The sequence below is a fragment of the Rhinoderma darwinii genome, chromosome 6, assembly GCF_050947455.1.
Source record: "Rhinoderma darwinii isolate aRhiDar2 chromosome 6, aRhiDar2.hap1, whole genome shotgun sequence".
NCBI classification, from domain to species: Eukaryota; Metazoa; Chordata; class Amphibia; order Anura; family Rhinodermatidae; genus Rhinoderma; species Rhinoderma darwinii.
In genome coordinates, this window is record NC_134692.1 from 96,243,977 (window position 1) to 96,268,092 (window position 24,116).

Below are 24,116 nucleotides of genomic sequence, written 5' to 3' on the forward strand. Positions count from 1 at the left end.
AGGGTCGCAGGTTGCCATAGGTGGCCAATTGGACCTCTCTGGCCACTCATAAACTTCTTAATTAAATGAGTTTTGCTGGATCGAATATGTAGGCCAGAGAAAGGATAAACTTGATAGTTAGCAGTTGTAACTATGCGACTTCATTGTCCTTTACCCTTCCCTCCTGGCACTAAAACCGCTGTTGGTACGACTTTTACTCACCCTCAATATGTGCTTGTTTACGGTGTATTCTGTAAAACTTGTGTAGTATCTTACTTTACAGTACTTTAGAGAAGTAATGATCTCTAAGTATGGTAGTGTAATTTGATGAGTACTGTGGTGTGGGGTAATTTTCTACTTCTTGCATGTCGTTATTGTCACAAGTGCTTAGTAAAACATTGCAAATAAATAACCCAACTTGACTTAAAATGTCTTCATGGTTGTCTTATTCAGACTACAAAGGGATGCTACATGTGGATGTGCCCGTTCCACCCTCCTGTTCAACTTTACTTTGTTCTAAGAAATCCTTCTAGGTCATGTGATTTTGACATATGCAAGATGAAGATCTGGAATTATAACAAGACGCTCAGTGTAAGTAGTCTCAGCTTATTATCTCATTTGCTGACCTGCATTTCCCTCATGTATATAATAACAGTAACTGAGTAGATTAATACAATATATTTAGACATTTTATGTACAATTATATTCTGAACAGCTACAAGATTTGAAGCAAAGGGTAAGTCAATCTCCATTTTATCACAAGAACATGTTTATTTAATTTTTTTTACAAATATCTTTAGTGTAAAAGTTTCTCAACCTCTTGCTAATTGTAATGCCTCATGCACACAACCGAGTGTTTTTACCGGGTCCCGTCAGTGATCCGTGGAAAGCTAGGACATATCCTATCTTTCCATGGATTGGAAAGTCTGGTCCGTTTTCATGGACTCAATTCATCCGCTAAAGTGAATCTATCGGGTGCCACTCGGTTGCCTTGAAAAACGTCCCGAGTGGTACCCGGTTGTGTGCAACGGGCGTTAGTATTATTAATAACATAATTATTATTGTGATCTTTTCAGTTGAATTTTTTTATGGCTTCCTTTGAGAATTGAATGACATGTTCAATGGTGATAGAGAGATTCCAGTTCATTTCCAGTTGTCACACCTTAGCCTTGAATGATTAGTTATATAAATATCACCATCATTATACATTTAAAGCCGGTTTACTATGAGCAGTAGGACATTTTATGTAAAGTAGTTTTTCTGCAGATATTGCTGATGTCAAAATGTTTATTGCAAGACATAATGATGCGATCTCACAAACTTTAGGTGACGTGGGATGTGTGGGATAATTGTGAGCACACCCGCTGCACTTGTGAATTGTTAGTGAGCAACAGTTGATAAAGTTTTCAGAGTGGACTATAAGACAAAAACAGGGACTGAACGCTATGACTATGATAGTAACAATAGAAAGTCTATTGGATGCAAACAGACATGTAATAGTCACATAACAGATAATCTGAATAAGGGGCCAAGTCATCTCTCAGATAATACGTACAGTACAATGCCAAATATTACAAAATCTTGGGATAGACAATAGGTGGCCCAAAAATTATTAAGTAGGTGCTACTAATAAACTGACCAGTCATGTATTGGATCCTAAAGTGTAATACTTACAAACAGCATTACTGGCATAATTCAAACATATGTTACTAGACGTTAATTAATTAACTTATTTTTAAGTTAATTAATTTATTCCACCTGGAAATGTTCCATTTTTGGTGTAGTTTGCTTCTTATTTATATTATTTATTTTTTAAATCCGTTCAAGTTTATTCAGCAAAAACAGCAGAATTACAGGTGGTGTCATTACAGCAAGGACCCAGCATGTGTATCAAACAAAACAAATAGCCAACGACCCCCCTCCCCTGTCCACACCACAGCCCACCAGCCCTCTATACGCCAAATGCTTTCAGTAGGTTATTATCAGTGACATTCTTTTCCAGTCCATTACCCCACGTGTTCCAGTCACAGGGATAACATACGTATGATCTCAGAACATAATACCCTCATGAGATTGACCTCCCCAATACCACCTGCGTCCAGTCTCCCACTGGTCCCCTTATATTGTCCCTGCACACTCAAAAGTCTGTACTACCCAATACAGTAGTATTGCCTTTCAGTTCCCATTTCAGAATCAACTTAGGTAAACGAACGAATTGTAAGTAGTTCTACTGATGCCAACCCAGAAGGATCAATCCACCTGGCCCATTGTTTCTCGAATTTCTTAGTAGCCCCCCTTTTTAAGAATATTCTGTGCTCCATCAAAACCTTATAATTTATCGTCCCGATGATTTCCTGCATTGAGGACGGTTCAGCATCCAGCCCATGCTTGGCTATACCCTTCCTAACCTGATACAACATTTTGACAATGGCCAAACATTCCAGCCGTTCCGCCTCCAAATCTCCTACATATCCCAGAAGCATCACTATTGGATCCATTGGAATCCACACTCCATATACTCATCCCACTAAGTCTGACATCTCCCCCCCCATAGGTTCCCCAGAACCCCACAGGTCCAAAACATGTGAAAAATTTCAGCTTTTTCCTCCCGTTCCCATTTGGCTTTAACAGGTTCCATAAGATCTGCTAGGTGTTTGGTTAACAACCTACTGTACGCCAATGAAATCAGCCCCTTTGATGTAGATGCCTTTGCAATATACCCCATAGGCGTGTATTGACAGATCTGCCGAGGTAGACTGCATCTGTATGGCGTTACGGATCTGTAGATACTGAGAGAACATAGTTTGTTTCAACTGAAATCCATCTTTTTATTGCTGGAAGGATTTGAGAGTGGTGTCCTCATACAACTGACTCATCCTTATAATGACCTTTGGTTCCCAAACCTGCATTCCATCCAATCGGTACAATTCCCACAGAAATTGATTTTTCCAATTTGGAGTGTACTTGTTACATTCCCCTACCTCCAATATCTGCTTACATTGCCACCACACCTTATGCATTAGAAGCAATGACGGTTTGTTGCTCGCTAACCTCTTGTATGTATATGCTTCCAGTCCCGCCAGTGGATTATCCTCTCCCCCAAATATGATAATATGCATGCACTGGAACCCCATTTGCCTCCAACTTCCAAAAATGCTGACATTGAGCAGCAAGGAAATATATCCATATATTTGAGAAGACTAGGCCCCCCTTTATCTTTAGGCAATTGCATCTTTTCCAGTTTTAAACTAGACACTCCCCTCTTTCACACCAGATCCCTAAAAAGGTTGTGTAACCTCCTAAACCAGTATGTGGGGATCCATATTGGGGAGTTATGAATGATATATAGCACCTGTGGCATGAGAATAATTTTTATCAAATTGATGATGTGACTGGCGGGGGGCAGGATCTGCAGCATAATGTGGTTGTATACCTGTTGCACCTACTAGTGGGTTCATATTGACTTATGGTGGGTCAGTTTGAGGTAGTGTGATGATCGCCTACTACTACATCTTTCTGCTGTTAGCTAGCCAGGTTTATATTTTTTAGCCCCCGTCCTTCCTTGTGAAGGGATGATCATGTACATGTGTTTATGTACCTGTCTTGTCTTGTTGTGGGAGTTGGGGGGAGGGTTTAGAGTTTTTGGTTCAAAAGGCATTTCTAAGATAAATGGGATTTTTGTAACAGATTTCGACACTCCTAATAGGTGGCGTGATAGATGGGGCTGTGGCCCCTATGGATGTTGCGACAGAACAATAGACGGAAAGGGGGGAATTGGTGTCAACCTGGTGAATGTTCTTTTTTCTCACATGGCTTGTAATTGTAATATTGTGGCCTGGAATGTAAGGGGGCTGGGGGATGCTGCCAAGCGTTATACAGTATTAAATGCCTTGAAACAATACCAACTGGCTGTATTGTGTAGTTTGGTTCTGCTTATCACTCCACATACTCATCACACGCTAGGGGAGTCTGTGTGCTGGTACACAGGTCGATCCCCTTTCAGTGCAGAGAAACATCTATTGATCCGGAAGGACGATATGTATGCCTGAAATTTAAGATTCATAATGTCATGATGATATCGGTGGCGATATATGTACCTCCACCTTATTCTAATGCAGTGTTTAAAAAAAGTGCTTGCTTTTCTGGCGACATCCCCTGACCTTCCAGTCATTGTCATGGGAGACTTTAATTCTTATTTAGATCCACTTTTGGATAAGTTTCATGGTAATATCATACCTCCTCTGCACTGCACTAGCTAGGATTCTGTCTGAGGTGGGATTGCGAGAAATATGGAGGGCCCGTAACCCAACAGCTATGCGGTACTCATGTTACTCAAGCTCACATAGCTCCCTATCTAGAATTGATCTCGCAGTGGGAAACAGTCTGCTGTTTGGTTATGTCAGAGATATTTCGTACTCGCCGAGGAGCATCTCCGATCACTCCCCCATAATGCTTTCCCTGGCCTTCCTTGCAGGATTAGGGAGGAATGGCGGTTTATGGAAGCTTAATCCATTCTGGCTCCATATACTCGGCCCATCAGAGTAGCGACAGAGCTGGAGGGCTTTTTATGGGATAATAAGGGTTCTGTTTCTCCCTTAGTAGTCTGGGATACACTGAAAACATATGCGAGAGGGCTTTATGTAAAAAATATTAGTAGACATAAGTTCAAACGTAAACAGCTTCTGTTGACCCCCTCAATCTAGAGTGGAGGACACAGAGGAACGGTTTGTTACTACTTCTAGTGAGGAAACTAAACGCAGCTGGCTAGGAGCTCAAAAGTTATTTAACCCCTTAATGACCAGCCTATTTTAGACCTTAATGACCAAGCCATTTTTTAAGTTTTTACATCGTCTCATTCAAACTGCTATAACTTGTTTACTTTTGCATCGACATAGCTATATAAGGTCTTGTTTTTGCGAGACAAATTGTAATTTTTAATAGCACCATTTTGGGGTACATGGAATTTATTGATTAACTTTTATTAACTTTTTTTGGGGGGATAGAAAAAAACCTGCAATTTCGGCACACTTTTTTGCGTCTTAAATTTACGCTGTTTACCGTGTGGTATAAATAACACAATAAATTTATTCAGTGGGCTGTTGCGATTGCAACGATACCACATTTTTATAGTTTTTGTATGTTTTACTACTTTTAAACAGTGAAAACACTTTTTTTCAAAATTATTTGTTTTTGTGTCTCCATATTTGAAGAGCAATAACTTTTTATTTTTTCGTCGATGCAATTGTATGAGGGCTTTTTTTTTTGCGGGACGACTTGTAGTCTTTATCGGTACCATTTTGGAGTAGACGCGACTTTTTGATCACTTTTTTATAAAAAAAAATTTAAGGTTGGATTCAAAGAAAACAGCAATTTTTGCATGTTTTTTTTATTTTTATTTTTTGCGTCGTTCACCATGCGGGTTAAATTATGTAATAAGTTTATAGTTGGGGTCATTACGGACGTGGCGATACCAAATATGTGTAACTTTTTTACTTTATTTTGTTAGTTAATAATAAAGCAGTTTGTAAGGGGGAAAAGTGGGATTTTCCATATTTTTTCCTCACTCTTTTTTTTCTCACTTTTTATGAAACTTTTTTTTTTACTAGTCCCACTAGGGGACTTCACTATGCGATTATCCGATTGCATTTATAATACACTGCAATGCTTCTGTATTGCAGTGTATTATGCCTGTCCGTGTAAAAGAGGCCAGAGGCATGACCTAGTAGACATTTACTACAGGCAGACCTTGGGTCCTTTATTAGGCCCCTCGCTGCCATACAAGACACAGACACTCGGCGATCTTATCGCCGGGTGTCAGTGGGATGAGAGGGAGCTCCCTCCCTCTCTCCAAAACCACTTAGATGCAGCGCTCGCTATTGAGCGCAGCATCTGAGGGGTTAAACGGGTGAGATCGATACTAATATCGATCTCACCCGTTCGACCAGGGATGCCCTCAGCCCTCAGCTACCTCTGAGAGCAGGGAGATTTAACGGCTCCCTGATCTGTTTATTTAGTCCGATGCAGCGCCGTAAAAAGGCCTATGCATCGGAATAAAGCCCGTTAGTGGCCGCCGTAAAAACACTATGGGGCGGTCACTAACGGGTTTAAGAACACCTTCAATCCTCAGAACTTAAACGTTTTTTTCTTAAGCAAAAATATTTTGAGGAAGAGGAAGGTACTGGTCGTCTCTTGGCAACTATAATAAAAGCACAAAAAGGCCCAATATGTATTACTACTTTGAAGAGTTCCTCGGGCACCGAGGTGGTAGATTATCAGGAGATTCTAACAATCCTCAATGATTTCTATAGAGATACATACTCATCTGGGGATCCACAGATAGGGAGTTTTCTAGGCCAAATCGCTCTTCCATCTCTAATAGCTCAACAGTCTGATCTTGACAGGCCGGTCACTATTGAGGAACTGCAAGTAGCTTTGAAAGACTTTCCGAATGAGAAAGCTGCCGGGAGCGGACACTCTCCCTGTGAAATTCTTTAAAGAACATAAAGGAGTATTGTTACCAGAGCTCTTGGAATTATTAGGAAAGCAGAAAAAGTGGGATCACTGCCTAATTCCATGGGTGAGGCGATAATCCTAGTTTTACCAAGGCCAGGTAAAGATCGGACACGACCAGACTTTTACCGCCCAATCTCTTTACTGTGTGCTGACGTGAAATTACTGGCGAAGGTACTTGCTAATAGGCTACTTACAGTTATTTTGAAGTTCATACATAGTGACCAAACTGGCTTCATGCCAGGAAAGTCAACATCCATAAATATTAGACGACTGTTTCTGAACCTCCAGCTGAAGCCAGATGCAGGAGAACATTGAGCTGTTCTCTCGCTCGACGCTGCCAAAGCCTTTGACAGCTTCGAGTGGAGATTTCTGTGGAAGGTGATGGCTAGAATGGGCTTTGGGGAGAGGTATTTAGCATGGGTAAAGTTGCTCGATAATAATCCACGGGTACAAATTCTGGCGAATCGAAAGCTCACTGAAGCATTTTCACTAGGGAGGGGAACCCGTCAAGGCTGTCCCTTATCCCCCTTTCTCCTTGCCTTGGCGCCTTTGACTTTTATGGTTCGAGATTCTGTGGAGATTACTGGGTGTAAGTATGGTGATATACAGGGGCGTAACTAGGAAAGACTAGGCCCCATAGCAAACTTTTGACTGGGGCCCCCCCTCTGCTGGGTATCACACAACCCCCCCCCCTTGTAGATAGTGCCTCCCTATAGATTCCACCACACAGCGCCCCCCTATAGATAGCACCATACACAGCCCCCTGTAGATAACGCCATACAGACCCACTCTGTAGATAACGCCATATAGCCCCCCTGTAGATAACACCATACAGACCCCCTCTGTAGATAACACCATACAGACCCCCCCCCCCAAAAAAAAAACGGCCTATAGTTTGTCCTACAAAAGACATGCATCCCCTATCCACAGGATAGGGGATACATGTGTGATCGCTGGCAGCGATAAGGAGAACGGGGGACCGAAAGTCCCCCGAAGTTCTCCATGACTAACCTCGGACTTCCGGCGTCTGCGCAGTTCAATAAAAATGAAAGGAGCGCTGGTCACGCATGTGCACAAGCACGACCGGCGCTCCATTCATTTCTACGGCGCTGCCGACACAGACACCGGAAGTCCGAGGTTTGTCATGGAGAACTTAGGGGGGGCCCCCCGTTCTCCTCATCGCTGGGCGTCCCAGCGATCCCACATGTATCCCCTATCCTGTGGATAGGGGATGCATGTCTTTTGTAGGAACAACCCCTTCAGTGGCGTCGCGCTGTAGCAGCCATAGCGGCTGCTAGCGGAGCCTGCGGCCATGGGAGGGGGCCGTGCCGGCGGGTGCCACGGGCCCCCTCATGCTGCAGGCCCCGTAGAAGTCGCTACGGCTGCTATAGCGGTAGTTACGCCGCTGCGTATAGGTTTGTACGGCGTAAAACTACAGCTCCCAGCATGGCCGGAACGATGGTAAGGATATGCTGGGAGATGCGGTTTCACAAAAAAAAATCATACCACCATCATCTCGCTGCAGATCATACAGTGACTACAATACTGATTAGAGGCAGAATAAACATTTACATTAAGTAACTCACCGGTGACGTCTCAGATTCTAGTTCTTTTCTTCTCCCTCCGGTTCAGACATCTATGATGAATTTCTCCTGGCCATGACCCATTTCTGCAGTTTTCCGTAGTTTTCCGTTTAGATGTCTTCAGCTTCTCACTTTTAAAACATTTCTGCACCTATAAGCAAAGTTAAAATTCTCAACACATCTAAATCTAACTGTCACACACACACACACACACACACACACACCGTGCCCCCTGTAGATAGTGACCTACATAGAAGCCCCTGTAGATAGTGCCCACATATGGACTCCAGAGCTGCAAAGCGATAGTGCTAACCACTGAGCCACCGTGCTGCCCTACATATAGCTTCCCCTATAGTTAGTGCTCCACGTATATCCCACCTCTGTAGATAGTGTCTCACATATAGCTCCCCCTGTATATAGTGTCCCACATATAGCCCACCCCTGTAGACTGTGTACTACATATAGCCACCCTGTTGCTAGTGCCCCACAGGTAACCCACCCCTGTATATAGTGTCCCACACAAAGCCCACCCCTATAGAAAGTACCCTAAAAATAGCTCCCCTATAGATAGTGCTCTACATATAGCCCACCCTTGTATAGTGTCTCACATATACTGCCCCACATATAGACCCCCCTGTAGATAGTGGCCCACATCCCCACATGCAGACCTCCCCTGTAGCTAGTGCCCCACATATAGACCCCCCTGTATATAGTGCCCCACATATAGACCCCCCCCTGTATATAGTGGCCCACATATAGACCCCCCCTGTATATAGTGGCCCACATATAGACCCCCCTGTATATAATGGCCCACATATAGACCCCCCCTGTATATAATGGCCCACATATAGAGCCCCCTGTATATAGAGGCCCACACCCCCACATATAGACCCCCCTGTAGCTACTGCCCCACATATAGACCCCCCTGTAGCTACTGCCCCACATATAGACCCCCTATATATAATAGCCCACATAAAGACAACCCCCCCCCCTGTAGATAGACCCCCCCATTATAGATAATGCCATTCACATTTTTATGAGGAAAAAAATAAATAAACTTGACATACTCACATGATCCCGTTCCCACGCTGTTCACTGGCGATGCAGACATGCTCTCTTCTGAGCATGTCTGCAGGAGCTGAACGAGCGTCCTCCAATGACGCTGATTGGCGGGGCAGAATGACTTGCCCCGCCAATCAGCACCTTCCAAGCATGGAAGCGGCGCGATGATGTCATCGCGCCGCTAGCCAATCAGTGTCATTGTAAGGCACTGGATGGTCAGGCACGGAACATGCCCGGCCATTCAGTGCTAATGCATGTATTTGGCTGCCGCTAGCACTGGGGCCCCCTCCGGTGCTAGCGACACCTACAGGCATGAGAGGGCCTGTGTAAGGCTCGGCGGCGCGGGCCCCACAGTAGCGGCGCTACCGCTGTAGCAGCCATAACGGCTGCTAGCGGCGCCACCGGGCATTTGGGTGGGCGTGTCGGCTGGCGGCATGGGCCCCCTCAAGCCCCGGGCCCCGTAGCAGCCGCTACTGCTGCTACCGCGGTAGTTACGCCACTGGTGATATAGAAGAACGTATTGCACTCTGTGCAGATGATATGCAGCTTTTCCTGGGAGATGTAGGCAGATCTCTTCGTCCGACTATGCTACTGATTGTGGATTATGGTAGATACTTGGGACTATCCATAAATTGGGAGAAATCTGTCATTTTGCCACTGGATCCCTCGACTAGTAAGCTGTTCGGAGAGGACACTCAGCTGCAGATAGTCTCTTCCTTTAAATATCTAGGTATTCACGTATATTCCTGCCCTGGGGAATTTGCCTCACTTAATCTAACCCCTATGATGGAACGAGCTAAGGCCAAAATTACAACGTGGTGTGGTCTTCCATTTTCGGTGATGTGTAGGGCCAACTTGACTGAAATGGTGCTGATGGCACAATTTTTGTATGTACTACAAAATTTGCCTGTATGGATCCCGATGGTGCACTTTTGTAGAATTCAAAGGTTATTTAGGTCAATTATTTGGAAGGATAAACCAGCCAGAATACGCTTGGAAACGCTCCAGAGAGCCAAAAATCAGGGAGGTTTAGCGGTGCCCAATCTGTGGCTTTATTTCCTAGCTGCTCAGGTCCAGCAGATCAAGTGGTGGGGAAAGACCACTAGTTCCTATATAGTAGAAAAATTGTTGGCTTGGCATGGGGAGAGGCCTCCATTACATCTTATGGAGATTGGAGCCCAGGGCAGACCTCCAGATGTGCTACCAACATTACTATTATTGATCAAAGTGTGGCATAAAATCAATGACTTGCAGGGCTTGACAAACTGCAACAAGATAACGCCTCTATGGAAAAACCCAAAACTTGGTGCAATACAGGCATTAGAGCAGGGGTCTCAAACTCGGCCGGGTAAATGGGCCGCATATAGAAAAAATGGGAAGTTGACGGGCCGCATTACTTTCAAATTTGATACAATACAAAATTATTGTTAATCAATTAGTTATTTGAACTACTATAACACTATATTACTAGAATAATAATACTGCATTACTATAATAATAGCGCTAGGTTTAAAATTTGAGATATTTCTCCACGTGCTTATTTCAACAATCCAGCTTTCCAGTTTAAGTGTCGCTAAATGCAGTCCGGCGGCTCAGTTAGCACACATGTCAAGATTGGGCAGCCCCTTTTTAGATAGTGCCGCAGTGCCCTCTGTCGATGCTGCCGCAGTGCCCTCTGTGGATGCTGCCGCAGTGCCCTCTGTGGATAATGCAACACACGCCTAGATAAGGCCACAGTGCCCCCTGTAGATAAGGCCACAGTGCCCCCTGTAGATAAGGCCACAGTGCCCCCTGTAGATAAGGCCACAGTGCCCCCTGTAGATAAGGCCACAGTGCCCCCTGTAGATAAGGCCACAGTGCCCTCTGTAGATAAGGCCACAGTGCCCTCTGTAGATAATGCAACACACCCCTAGATAATGCCAGTGTCCTCTTCAGATACTGTCACACACCCACTTGTAGATAACGCCACAGTGCCCTCTGTAGAGGCTGCCACAGTGCCCTCTGTAGAGGCTGCCACAGTGCCCTCTGTAGAGGCTGCCACAGTGCCCTCTGTAGAGGCTGACACAGTGCCCTCTGTAGAGGCTGCCACAGTGCCCTCTGTAGAGGCTGCCACAGTGCCCTCTGTAGAGGCTGCCAAAGTGCCCTCTGTAGAGGCTGTCACAGTGCCCTCTGTAGAGGCTGCCCCAGTGCCCTCTGTAGAGGCTGCCCCAGTGATGTCAGGGGCTTGCCCAGAGCTGGAGTCCCAGGCAGAGCGCTAGTAGGCTCTTCCTGGGACTCCAGCTGTGCTCCTGACATCACTGGGACTCCTGCTCTGGGGAAGCCCCTGACATCATTGTCGATGTATGGACAGCGATGTCAGAGGCTTCCCCAGAGTCCCAGAGCAGAGCCGATAATAGCGCTCTGACCGGGACTCCGCTCTGGGGAAGACCCTGACACACTGTCCATATATGGGCAGCGATGTCAGGGAATTTCACAGAGTCCCGGAGCAGAGCCGACACCAGCGCTCTGCTCGGGACTCCGGCTCTGGGGAAGCCCCAGACATCGCTGTTCATATGTGGACAGCGATGTAAGGGAATTCCACAGAGTCCAGGAGCAGAGCCGACACCAGCGCTCTGCTCCGCTCTGGGCAAGACCCTGACACACTGTCCATATATGGGCAGCGATGTCAGGGAATTCCACAGAGTCCCGGAGCAGAGCCGACACCAGCGCTCTGCTCGGGACTCCGGCTCTGGGGAAGCCCCAGACATCGCTGTTCATATGTGGACAGCGATGTCAGGGAATTCCACAGAGTCCAGGAGCAGAGCCGACACCAGCGCTCTGCTCCGCTCTGGGCAAGACCCTGACACACTGTCCATATATGGGCAGCGATGTCAGGGAATTCCACAGAGTCCCGGAGCAGAGCCGACACCAGCGCTCTGCTCGGGACTCCGGCTCTGGGGAAGCCCCAGACATCGCTGTTCATATGTGGACAGCGATGTTAGGGAATTCCACAGAGTCCCGGAGCAGAGCCGACACCAGCGCTCTGCTCGGGACTCCGGCTCTGGGGAAGCCCTGGACATCGCTGTTCATATGTGGACAGCGATGTCAGGGAATTCCACAGAGTCCCGGAGCAGAGCCGACACCAGCGCTCTGCTCCGCTCTGGGCAAGACCCTGACACACTGTCCATATATGGGCAGCGATGTCAGGGAATTCCACAGAGTCCCGGAGCAGAGCCGACACCAGCGCTCTGCTCGGGACTCCGGCTCTGGGGAAGCCCCAGACATCGCTGTTCATATGTGGACAGCAATGTCAGGGAATTCCAGAGTCTCGGAGCAGAGCCGATACTAGCGGCTCTGTGTCCCGCGGGCCGCAGATGACAGCCCCAGGGGCCACATGCGGCCCGCGGGCCGCGTGCTTGAGACCCCTGCATTAGAGGGAATTTCCTTCTGGGAACAATCGGCCATAAACAGGGTCGCACAGCTGTTCTCTGAAGACATTCGTAAATGTTTTGACCAGCTTCGGGAGGAATTTGGTTTGACATATCGCTTGTTCTATCAGTACTTCCAGCTGCCCGATGCCCTTAAGATGCAGGCTAGAATGACCGCTGTCGTCACCTCCTCTCATCCTATACTGGAGATAATTATCCCGCAGGGTACCACGAAGGGAGTTGTTTCAGCGATATATGGACATCTTCTGGATTCGTACCATAAAAAATTTCCCGTACATGTACGTGCGAAATGGGAGGCAGATGTGGGTCCTCTCACTAATGACGCATGGCGAATACACCTGAGTTATCCTTGATTGAGGCTCAGAGGTTTTCCCAGATGTTGCTAGTTCATAGGGTTTGCAGAACTCCGATGTGGCTGCATAGGATAGGTTTAGAGGGGATGCTAAGTGTCCTCGATGTGACATTGATGATGCCCATCTCCTACACGTGGTGTGGGAGTGTACCTTACTGGGACCTTTCTGGAATGAAGTACTTGCATTAATTGATTGATAGTGTATGGTATCTCGATTCAGGCAAATCCTAGAACCTGTGTCTTCGGGCTGCTGGAGGGAACTGACATTACTGAGGGAATTTCTGTTGGAATACTTAAAATGTTGTATCCGGCTAGAAAGCTAATTGCCCAATATTGGATACAGTCCTCCCCACCGACGATAACTGAATTCATTGCCAAAATGAATACGTTCCATCACTATCGGAAGGGTACACTGGGTGTCTGCCATAAACAACAATATGTCATCTGCATACAATGCTATTCATTCCTCCGCCGTAACATATCTCAACCCCTGTATGTGGTCATGTTGGCGTATAGCGCATGCCAGCGAATAACAACGGAGATAATGGACAGCCCTGATGCATCCCCCTAACCAAAAGGAACTGTTCGGACAGCGCTTCATTCGCCCTTATTCTTGCAGTTGGGGCCACATATATCAGTTGTATCCACTTTACATAGTAGGGACTGAAACCCATTCTCTCCAGGACTATCCACAGATAACCCCATTCAACACAGTCGAAAGCTTTAGCAGTATCCAATAACAAAATAGCTCTTCCTGTAGGGTTATCCGGTGTCACCTGTAAGTTCAAATGCAAACATCTCAGGTTCACCGCCGTCTATTTGGATTGTATGAACCCAGACTGATCACCGTGTTATACCAAATTCACTACTTTAGACAGCCTGTGTGCCAGAAAATTTGCCAGAATTTTTGTCTGACGACAACAGGGACACAGGTCTATACGGTAGTTGTATATCTTTCCTCTCCTTAGGCAAAACCACTGTTGTTGCCTCATACAGTGAATCTGGAAGCCTCCCCCTTTCAAAACTATACAGCAGGGTATTCAGTAATTGTGGAGCAAGCTCCTCCCAATATTGCTTAAATATTTCTACTGGGAGACCTTCAGGCCCCGGAGCCTTTTCATTAGCCAGAGACCTTATTGCTAGTGTGATTTTATTCCAGAGATACAGGCTCCCCTAATACGGTTCTCTCCTCTAGCCCTAATCTGGGAAGTCGGACCTCCCCAAGTACTCCTCCAGTTGTTGTGTGTTGTGGTGTATATTGCGCCTGCGATTCATACAAAGCAGTGTAAAACTTCTCAAATATCTGTAATGTCTCTAGCTGTCCCCCTTCCCCCCTTATAGTATGTAAATAGTTATTCCCCTTCTGGGCCTGTGCCATTTTGGCTAGCAGCCTTCCTGTTGTCTCCCCTTCTTCATAGTATTGTTGTTTAAGGAACATTCTCTTATTATGTGTCCTTTCCAACTGATTGTATTTTCATAATTTCCGAGCCTCCACCCAGTGCTTCAGAGAATCTGGTGTATTATCCTCCACATATTTCCGTTTCCGTACACACTCCAACAAATTATCCCAAAGCTGTCTAGACTTTGTTTTAATCGCAGTAATGTTCTGGATAAACACCCCCCCCCCCCTCAACCAAGCCTTCAGTGATACCCAAAGTATCCCCTGGGGTACTGTACCGTAATTAAACTGAAAGTATTCTTTTATCTGCTATAGTATCACCCTATTGTCCATCAGTTTCAACCAGAATGCATTCAATTTCCAGCATCCCTGGCCCTGTCCCGGTCTCTCCCCGTCAATAACATAGGAGAATGATCAGACAACACTCTGTTAATACTCTATCTGTGCGATAAAGGGTATAGCTGTAGGGGAGCAGAGTATCAATTATATTCTGGAGAGCGACTGATACGTGTGGGATACACAAGGGTATTGGCATAATCCCGGATGTTTATTGCTCCATATATCCCTCCAACCTATCTCCATAATAAGTCTCCCAAACGCCGTAATCCCCTCCCTCGTCCCCCACCACCTCTGTGAAATTTGTCCGCTCTACCATCCATCACCGCGTTAAAATCCCACATCCTGAGCAGCGATACATCTGGGAAACTAGACTGTTCCTCCACAAAAAAAATTTATACAAACACTGGAATAGGGAGGGGGGATATACCACCAATACGCATTCCCAATGATATAACGAACAATGTACTCCTACATACCGCCCCTCTCCATCTATAAAGGAAGAATGGCATACAAATGAAAGTGCCCTATGTATCAGGAGACTCACCCCTCTGGAATAATTTGTGTGATAAGAGTGAAATCTATGGCCAATCCAGGCCCTATGCATCAGAGATACCGATTCTCTGGTCATACGCGTCTCCTGTAACACCACCACCAGGGCATCATGTTTCCTAATAAATTCAAATATAGCTTGATGTTTCCTGGATTCACGCAGACCCCGGACATTCCAGGACAAACAGTTAAATGATCCCATCAAACAACAATAGAAACCAAGACATCAAGACAAGACAAGCCAAGACAAGCCATTAATGGAAATATCTTGACGTTCTCTCGCTTTCCTCAAAAGTCTATCCCTATCCATGTAGTGTAGGATATTTATTAGCACTGGTCTCGGCGACCGTCCTAGGGGGCCAGGTCTGGTTGGCAACCTGTGGGCCCTTTCCACTGCAAATAGAGGGGTTAGTTCATCTCGGCCAAATGCATCAAGCAGCCATTTTTCGAAGAAATCATCAGGGTTGGTGCCTTCTACTGTTTCTGCCACTCCCACAAGGCAGAGATTATTTAGGCGCAGCCTATTTTCCATATTGTCTGCCTTCGCTTGTAGTGCCGCCACAGCCTGAGAATGTGCATGTACATCAAGCCGTATACTAGGAATAGCATCCTCCACGTATGACAGTCTCCTTTAAACAGCCGTGGTGTGCATTTCTCAGCAACAAAATGTCTTCCTTCAAAGCCCCCATCTGGCAGGTTAACATAGTGAGAACTCTTGCATTTTGTTCCACTGCAGCCAAAATGTCTGTCACAGAAGCTTCCGACAAACCTCCCCTCTTATTGCTCTGCCGTCCGCCATTACAATGCTGACTCGGCGTGGTCCTGCTCACCTCCTCGCTCCCCATGTTATCCTCCAACACGGAGAAACGTGACCAATATGATGGGCAGCCAACGGGAATTTAGGCGCCACCGAGCCTCCCGCCCTAGGTGTTTGGGCGAATCGCTCCAGCCAGACACCACTATTCTGACACACTCTCTCACCGCCACCATCTTGGGAGCTAGACCCGGGACACGGCGGCAGTGTTTTCTGCTTCTTGCATATTATTTTTAATCCAGGGCTAATAACAAGTGATGAGAGCTGGATATCAGGACTGTTTATAGATAAAATGAGAATTTTCTTGATGCTTTCCCTCTGAGAATGCAATATTACACTTTCTGTATATTAAATGTGAAATTTGATATACACCAAGAATCCCCTTGTGCTTTAATGATCCATTACTAGCTTACGTTATGTGTTTCACAGTGGATTACAAACCTGACCTGTTGCTTCTTTTTATAGTTTTGTGCAAATATTTTATAATGAAAATTCGGCTTTCACTAAATACAACAAGAAATGTACTATGTAAATGTATATATTTCAGGAAGAAAAAAAGACTTCAGTTATCCAAATTATTTTTTTTCCTACTTTCATCATTGTAGCTTATTAAAAATAAGATTTAAGATAATGCCAGGCCATTCTTTCATTTTGGGGATTTATTATTACAGATTTATCTTGAATTCTTCTACTAATCTTGACTTGGGTATTTAGATGTTCCACATCACAAAGATAAGCACTAGGAATATATGAAAGCTTAAAAATGTGTTTTATCTAGCAATCTCTTACATGCACAATTTTATCTTGATTTGCATTGCTTTGACTCTTAAAATTAACAACCGGTCTCAGTTTATTGACTTTAGTTGTAATATTCTAATGTAGTATTTTAGAACAACCATACTAGTGTAACAAAGTATTGGATTTTTCTTACCTAGTTATGCATGACTGTAATATTACACAGCAAAACATTGTAGCCCAAGTCTACTATCGGCCCATAGTAGTGTAGCCCCACTAAGAAAACATTGCATTGACGTTGTATTTTTCATTACTCTGAGTCTTGTACCACAGTAAAGGGGCTTCAGCGCTCCAGATGCCCCTTCACTCTGCTGGTTTGTTGGCGTCCTTGGGTTGGACACCCACTAATCACAAATTGATGTCCTATCCTAAGCATAGACCATCACTATTACAAACTGGAAAACCCCTTTGAAGAGCAGTTCGACTCATAACCGTAAAATAAATGCAATTGTAGCATTGATGTTAAGGCAAAAGAAATAAACACCCATTCATAGCAAACATCTCCCAAATATTCCGCTCTGACTGGATCTCCACTCCTCTTTACTCTTGTTAGGTCTTCTATTTTCCTGGCATACAAGGTTAATACTATTGCTAGAAAAGATTGTCTCTTGGATATTATGGTGTTTGGTTATATGGCTGAAATAGTTGTGAAATATTTGTATATCAGTGATGTATGTCTTAAAATTAAAGAATATCTTTAGAATTTGTTAATTGTTAAATGTTAGTGTTAAAACTAAAATCATTTACTTTTTCAGGATCTGGATATTGGTGCGAAACATGTGAAGATGTATAAAAATGAAAACTTGGTGTTTGATGGTATCTTAGAGAAAGGGTGCGGTAACCAAGTATTTGACTACAGTAACACTATTGACATACTTAGTGGTCAGATGAAGACAGTCACCCAGCCTCCTCTCAGCCCTCAAAAAGATAAAAGAGATGAAATTGTTGATAGCAGCCATAAGAACTCTAATAATCAGATATTGTCACAATCTAGGTCATTCGGATTACTTGAGGCTTCTTACTTAGAAAGCTCTTCAAAATTGAAGGAATTTTATTTTGCTGAAGATTTAAAAAGCACAGGACCAAACAAATCTATAATAAATGAGAATGATGGTGTACATGAAAACATTTTAAGGACAGAATTGGGATACTGCAGTGATGAAAAGAAATCTATTAATGAACTTCTTGAATTGCCTTCTAACACCACACAATTTGCAAGTGCAGAAACTGCCTCATATATTGAACGTTCTCCTTCTCCATTAAATCCTGATGATTTTAAAATAGAAGAGCAGCTGGAAAAGCTTACTGGCAGAAAACAAAATAATTCAGCAAGTAAAACTCCACACTCAGTAGAATCTTCATTCAACCTTCAGCAGAAAACTTATGACGAAGCTTCTGAAAAACACTTATACATTTTGAATCATTCTATCAATAAAGACTCTTTTGGAATTGAAAATAACATTGCCAATGATCCATTGATTGATAAATATCTTAAAAATCCCAGTACAGGCTCCAGTCATCTAGGCAAATATGATAATAAGTCAGATCCTTCAATGGTATTGGCAAGAAAAGTCTGTGATGATTTAGAAAGATTTGGCACAAAGATTATTTCAGACCAAATACGTCCAATCAGTGGAAGACGGGAAGTAATGAAATCGAATGATGGAGAAATAGAAAGTGAAACATTTCGAGATCTGAGCCTTCCATTGACCGGTAAGTAACAACAGTCAGGAACATTTTAGAGAAAAAGGTGGTAGTTTAAATGTACACACACATACATACACACAAACTATATATACATATCTGTACAGTATGTATTTATCTCATATGTACACTATATATCTCACATATATAGATATATGTGAGGTATATACATACTGTACATTTTATATATATATATATATATATATATATATATATATACTAGTCCGTCTTGATGAATATAAAATATCATCAAAAAGTAAATTTATTTCAGTAATTCAATTTAAAAAGTAAAACTCATATATTATATGGCTTCATTACACACAGAGTGATCTATTTCCAGCATTTTATTTCTTTTAAAGTTGATGATTATGGCTAGAGATGAGCGAACTTATGAAAAGTTTGGTTCGGCTGGTTCGCCGAATTTAATGAAAAAGTTAGATTCGGACCGAACTAGTTCTGACCGAAGCTGTAATTTAAGAAAGCCCCTAAAAATCGTGTATAACACTGTTTAAAAGCCCTAGAAGCCCTGTATAACACTCTTAGGTCACCCATGAGTGTATCCAAGTACTTTTGAGCTGTCTTTAAGGCAAAGTTAGTGTCAAAGTTACGCCAACATGTATGGCTATAGGAAAACGGATGGGACACGGTGATAATTAACAGAAACCACTGCACTTGTGCATGTTGTATGCTTAATGCATTGTTAAAAAAGGTACAAAAATTAACCATTTTTGGCGGCAGATGCCTGCCAGGGTTCATACATATGAGGTGGTAAAAGAAGAAGCAATGGCTTTTGACAAGCCCTCAAAAAATGTACCCTTTATGGTGGCAAATGCCTGCCGGGGGTTCATCCATACATGGATGTAAAAGCAACAAGCAATGGCTTTTGAGTGCAAGCCCTACAAAAATGTACCCTTTTTATTTGCAGATGCCTGCCGGGGTTCATCCATACATGGATGTAAAAGCAACAAGCAATGGCTTTTCACAAGCCCTCCAAAAATGTACCCTTTTTATTGGCAGATGCCTGCCGGGGTTCATGCATACATGGATGTAAAAGCAACAAGCAATGGCTTTTCACAAGCCCTCCAGGCCTGCTTGTAGCAGACGGCAGTGGAGGTGTATTGGTGGTAGTAGAGGTAGCCAACGGACAGCAAGGTGGAGTAGTAGTAGCAGCACATTATAACAGACTGGACAGTCACAGGACAAAGCCCTGTGGTGGGGCTGGCCTCAGGCCTGCTTGTAGCAGACGGCAGTGGAGGTGTATTGGTGGTAGTAGATGTAGCCAACGGACAGCAAGGGTGGTGGTGGTGGTAGTAGTAGTAGCAGCACATTAAAACAGACTGGACAGTCACAGACAAAGCCCTGTGGTGGGGCAGGCCTGCTTGTAGCAGACGGCACTGGGGGTGGATTGGTGGTAGAAGTAGTAGCAGCACCAACAGCGGCACATTAAAAAAAGAGTGGACAGGACAGAATCCCGTAGTAGCAGGCGGCAGTAGCAGGCGGCAGCAGCAGGCGGCAGCAGCAGCAATGTCAGATCTAATCAGTGGCATCAGGCACAGGGGTTTAAAATCCTCACCGATCCACCCTTGATTCATTTTCAGAAACGTGAGATTTTCCAAGCTGTTGGCGGACAATCTTGTTCGCTTAGGGGTGACGAAGCCCCCTGCCGCGCTGATTACCCTCTCTGACGCTACACTTGAGGGTGGACAAGACAGTACACCCATGGCAAACTGGGCCAGTTCTTGCCAATGATCCAATCTGCTGACCCAGAAGTCCATGTGGTCTGGGATCAGGATTTCTGACGGAGAAAGGGCACAGTCCAGGTACGAGTGAACCTGGTTGTTTAGGTGATGGTGAACATCCCTTTGGTAACTACGATGTGTGTCAGGTCGGGGTATTGGATGTAAAAATGTTGCCATCATATTTTCCAAACTGAATTGGCTGCTGCTGCTGCCGCCTATTGCAGAGGTAGCTTTGCTAGAGGCGGTGGAACGATGAGACAGTGAGGAGCGGAGAGTGGCCCCCCGGTCAGACATGCTTGCAGCAGGTGTTTGCCGTTTGAAAGCTGTGATAAGCTGGCTGCATAGCTTCTCTCGATAATAAGCCAATTTTGCCTCCCTCTCGGAAGGAGCAAAAAACTCCCCTATTCTGGCTTTATACCGAGGGTCTAAAAGTGTGGCTATCCAGTACTAATCTCTTTGCTTCATGCTAACAATACGACAGTCAGCGCGCAAGTAACGAAGCATACAGCTCGCCATCCTGGCCAGCGTTTCAGAGGGCCCGGTTGGTTCCATCTCCGCCCCATACTGCCATGGTTGTCCATCATCAAGGTCGTCGTCAGACTCGTCATCATCACTGTCATGTTGTGCGGCTGTCTCGCCCCCTATCCCTTCCTGTGATTCCATCTCCAAATCCAGCTCCTCTTCAGGTCCTGTTTCCTCATCCTCCTCCTCCTCCTCAACATCCATAGCCAGATGTGATCCTTCCTCCATCCTTTGCTGAATCATCGCTGTGAGCGTTTGCTCCAGAATGAATATCAGCGGCATAACATCGTTCATTCCGCTAGCGTCACGGCTCACAAATCGTGTGGCCTCTTCAAAGGGCCTCAAAACGCGACATGCGTCTCTAACCAGCTGCCAGTGCCTGAGCTCGAAATTACACTGCCCCCAAACGCTGCCCGTCTGCTGCATCAGGAAATCATTCACGGCTTTCCGCTGTTCGTGCAGACGATCCAACATGTGCAGGGTGGAATTCCAGCGTGTTGGAACGTCGCAAATCAGGCTGTGTTCTGGGAGATTGTTTTGACGCTGCAAGTCCAGGAGGGCGTGCTTAAATGCATAGGAACGTCTAAAGCGAACGCAAACCCTCCTGGACATGGCCAGCACACCCTTCAAACCAACATATGACTTTAAGAAGTGTGTTATGACCAGATTGATCACATGTGCCATGCAAGGAGCGTGTGTCAGGTGACCTAGACGCAGTGCAGCCACAATGTTCTTCCCGTTATCAGAGACAACATTGCCCAGTGTGAGTTTCAGAGGAGACAGCCAGCGTGCGATTTCCTCCTTGATGCACAGCAGCAGCTCCTGCCCTGTGTGGCTTTTCTCGCCCAGGCTCAGCAGGTGTAAGACAGCGTTGTGGCGCTTCACCTTGCACCTATGAAAAGAGGAGGGAGGAAGAGTGGAAGATATACGCTTTGTCCTGTCGGAGACGGGAAGACCTCCATTGAGGAGGGCAAGGAGGAGGAGGAGGATGGTAGGTGCCTGGTGTCCGGAGTTGAACCAGAATGATACAAGCGTGGAGGTGGTAATGCCTGGCATTGCTGCGGTGGTGCATCGGACTGCAAAATATTGACCCAGTGGGCCGTGAAAGACATGTACTGTCCCTGCCCATAGTTGCTGCTCCACGTGTCGACGGTGGCATGTACCCTGCTTCACACGGATAATTGCAAGGACTGGCCCACCTTTTTCTCCACTTGTGCAAGGCAGGGACAGCTGTTTTGGAGAAGTAATGGCGGCTAGGTATTCGCCACCTAGGCTGAGCGCACGCCATCAATTGCTTGAAGCCGGCGGAGTCGACCAGGTGGTACGGCAGCGACTGCACCACCAACAACTTAGCCAGGAGTGAATTAAGCCGCACGACAAGTGGATGACTGGGTATATATTGTTGCTTATTGGACAACGATTCCGTAATGGATAACTGACGGGACGTAGGAGGAGCACTAGATGACAGTGATTATGATGACAACGAGATGGTGGATAAGGCCTGGCTACTACTTAGATGACAGGGACTCGGAGCAGCAGCGGCAGAGGGGTCTTCATTAGATGTACATGATGGTGGGCATGTCGATTGTCCCACATGGCCTTGTGATGCCGCTCCATGTGTTTACGTAGAGCGGTAGTTCCTACATTGCTGCCCTGCCCACGCCTTAATTTCTGCTTGCAGATACGGCACTGTGCCATGTTTTCGTCCTCCGGGAAGGTACAGAAAAATTGCCACACGGCAGAGTACCATAAAGAGGTAGTACCACGTCCATTACTGCGTCTGCCACCACGGCTACCACCAACACCCTCAATACCACAGCTATGCGTCTTGGACGCCGCTTCCACCTCCACCGCCGCAACACACTCCGTTGGCTGACTCACGGAAAACAAATCATCACTATGTTGTTCAGTATCTTCCTTCGCACCCGAGGAGATGTCTCTTAGGACTCTCAGGAAAGGTGGCTTCCCGCTAGGAAGGGGGAGTGAAGACATAGATGATGGAATGGAAACGCTAGAAATACTCATATTACTACTGTCACTGTGCCAAGGAACTGTAGAGGATCTGGAATCCAACAAAACCTGGCTTGAAGCCAGATCGTCAGTCTTCCTGCTGAGATGACCGCGAGCCAGCCAACCAGTCCACAATGGCCGTATTGTCTAAAATAACCCGCCCACCGGAGGAGATGGACAAGTCTGGCTTGCTGATACTGCTACTACTACCACAAGCACATGGCTTCTGCTACTAGTAGAACTGGGCACATGTCTTGTGCCAAAAATGCTGGTACTGGGTCTGGCACCAACAGATCCAACATTTGGACTGGAAGAGGACATGGCATGGGTGTTTTTTCCTCTACACCGTCCTTTCACAACCTTTTTTTTTTTACCAGACATTTCACTGCTGGAGTGCAGCAAGTTGAATCAAAACCCCTTACCCTACTAGAGGAATGAGGCCCTTATAAAATATTATTTGGACTGGCTGAAAATGAGTGACTGTGAATAGGTGGCAGTCAGTGTATGCCGTGACTTGTATAATAGCACCAAAGGAACCGGCTGTACTTAATTAGCACGTTGAATTAAACCCTTAGACAGAAATGAGGCCCTTTTAAATTTTTTATTCGGACTGGTGGAAAATCAGTGACTTATAAGGTGCCAGTCAGTCAGGGAATGCTGGGCGTTGTAGTACTACAAAGGCTGCCTGTATTGCAAGTTGGGTGTTAACCCATGCAACGGGGATGAGCCCCTTATAAAAGCTTATTCACACACTGGCTTGGCAAATGGCAATGAATGAGAATTTCTATCAGCCACTGTGGTGCACTCAGGGAATGCTGGGCGTTGTAGTACTACAGCTGCCTGCCTGGATTGCAAGTTGGATGTTAACCCATGCAACGGGGATGAGCCCCTTATAAAAGCTTATTCACACACTGGCTTGGCAAATGGAGAATTTGTATTGCAATTTGGATGTTGATTGTTGAGAGTAGAGTAGACTCCCGCTGTAGTGGATGAGCCCCTTCGATTGCTGGATTCCTGGCTTTTAGATTCCTAAAGCTTTCCCTTACTGCACAGAGATGCTAACTCTACAGCTCCTGTCTCTAAAATGGCCGCTGAGCTCCGTGCATAGACTATTAATGCAGGCTTGGGCCCGCCCCTATGCTGCCTCCCGATTGGCTGGGAGAGCCGTTTGCAAGGCATTATGGGGTAGCCTGATGTCAGGTGATATTTTGAAATCCTCCATTTTAGATCTAACATGTGGCAGGCGCCAAAATGTAGCCGGGTTCGGTCAAAACGTTGTCGGCCGAACCCGGTGAAGTTCGGATTCGCTGCAAACCGAACTTTTCACA

The 24,116-nt window shown here is 45.4% G+C and overlaps 1 protein-coding gene across 2 annotated transcripts in view; it reads left to right on the forward strand.

Moving 5' to 3' along the window:
• KATNIP (katanin interacting protein) overlaps window positions 1-24,116 on the forward strand; it is a 361,314-nt gene that overhangs the window by 142,319 nt on the left and 194,879 nt on the right. For both annotated transcript variants that reach the window (XM_075830061.1, XM_075830062.1), the window contains 2 exons: window positions 433-570; window positions 17,569-18,526. In XM_075830061.1, coding sequence (XP_075686176.1) covers window positions 433-570; window positions 17,569-18,526 — 1,096 coding nt within the window. The remainder of the gene's footprint in view (window positions 1-432; window positions 571-17,568; window positions 18,527-24,116) is intronic.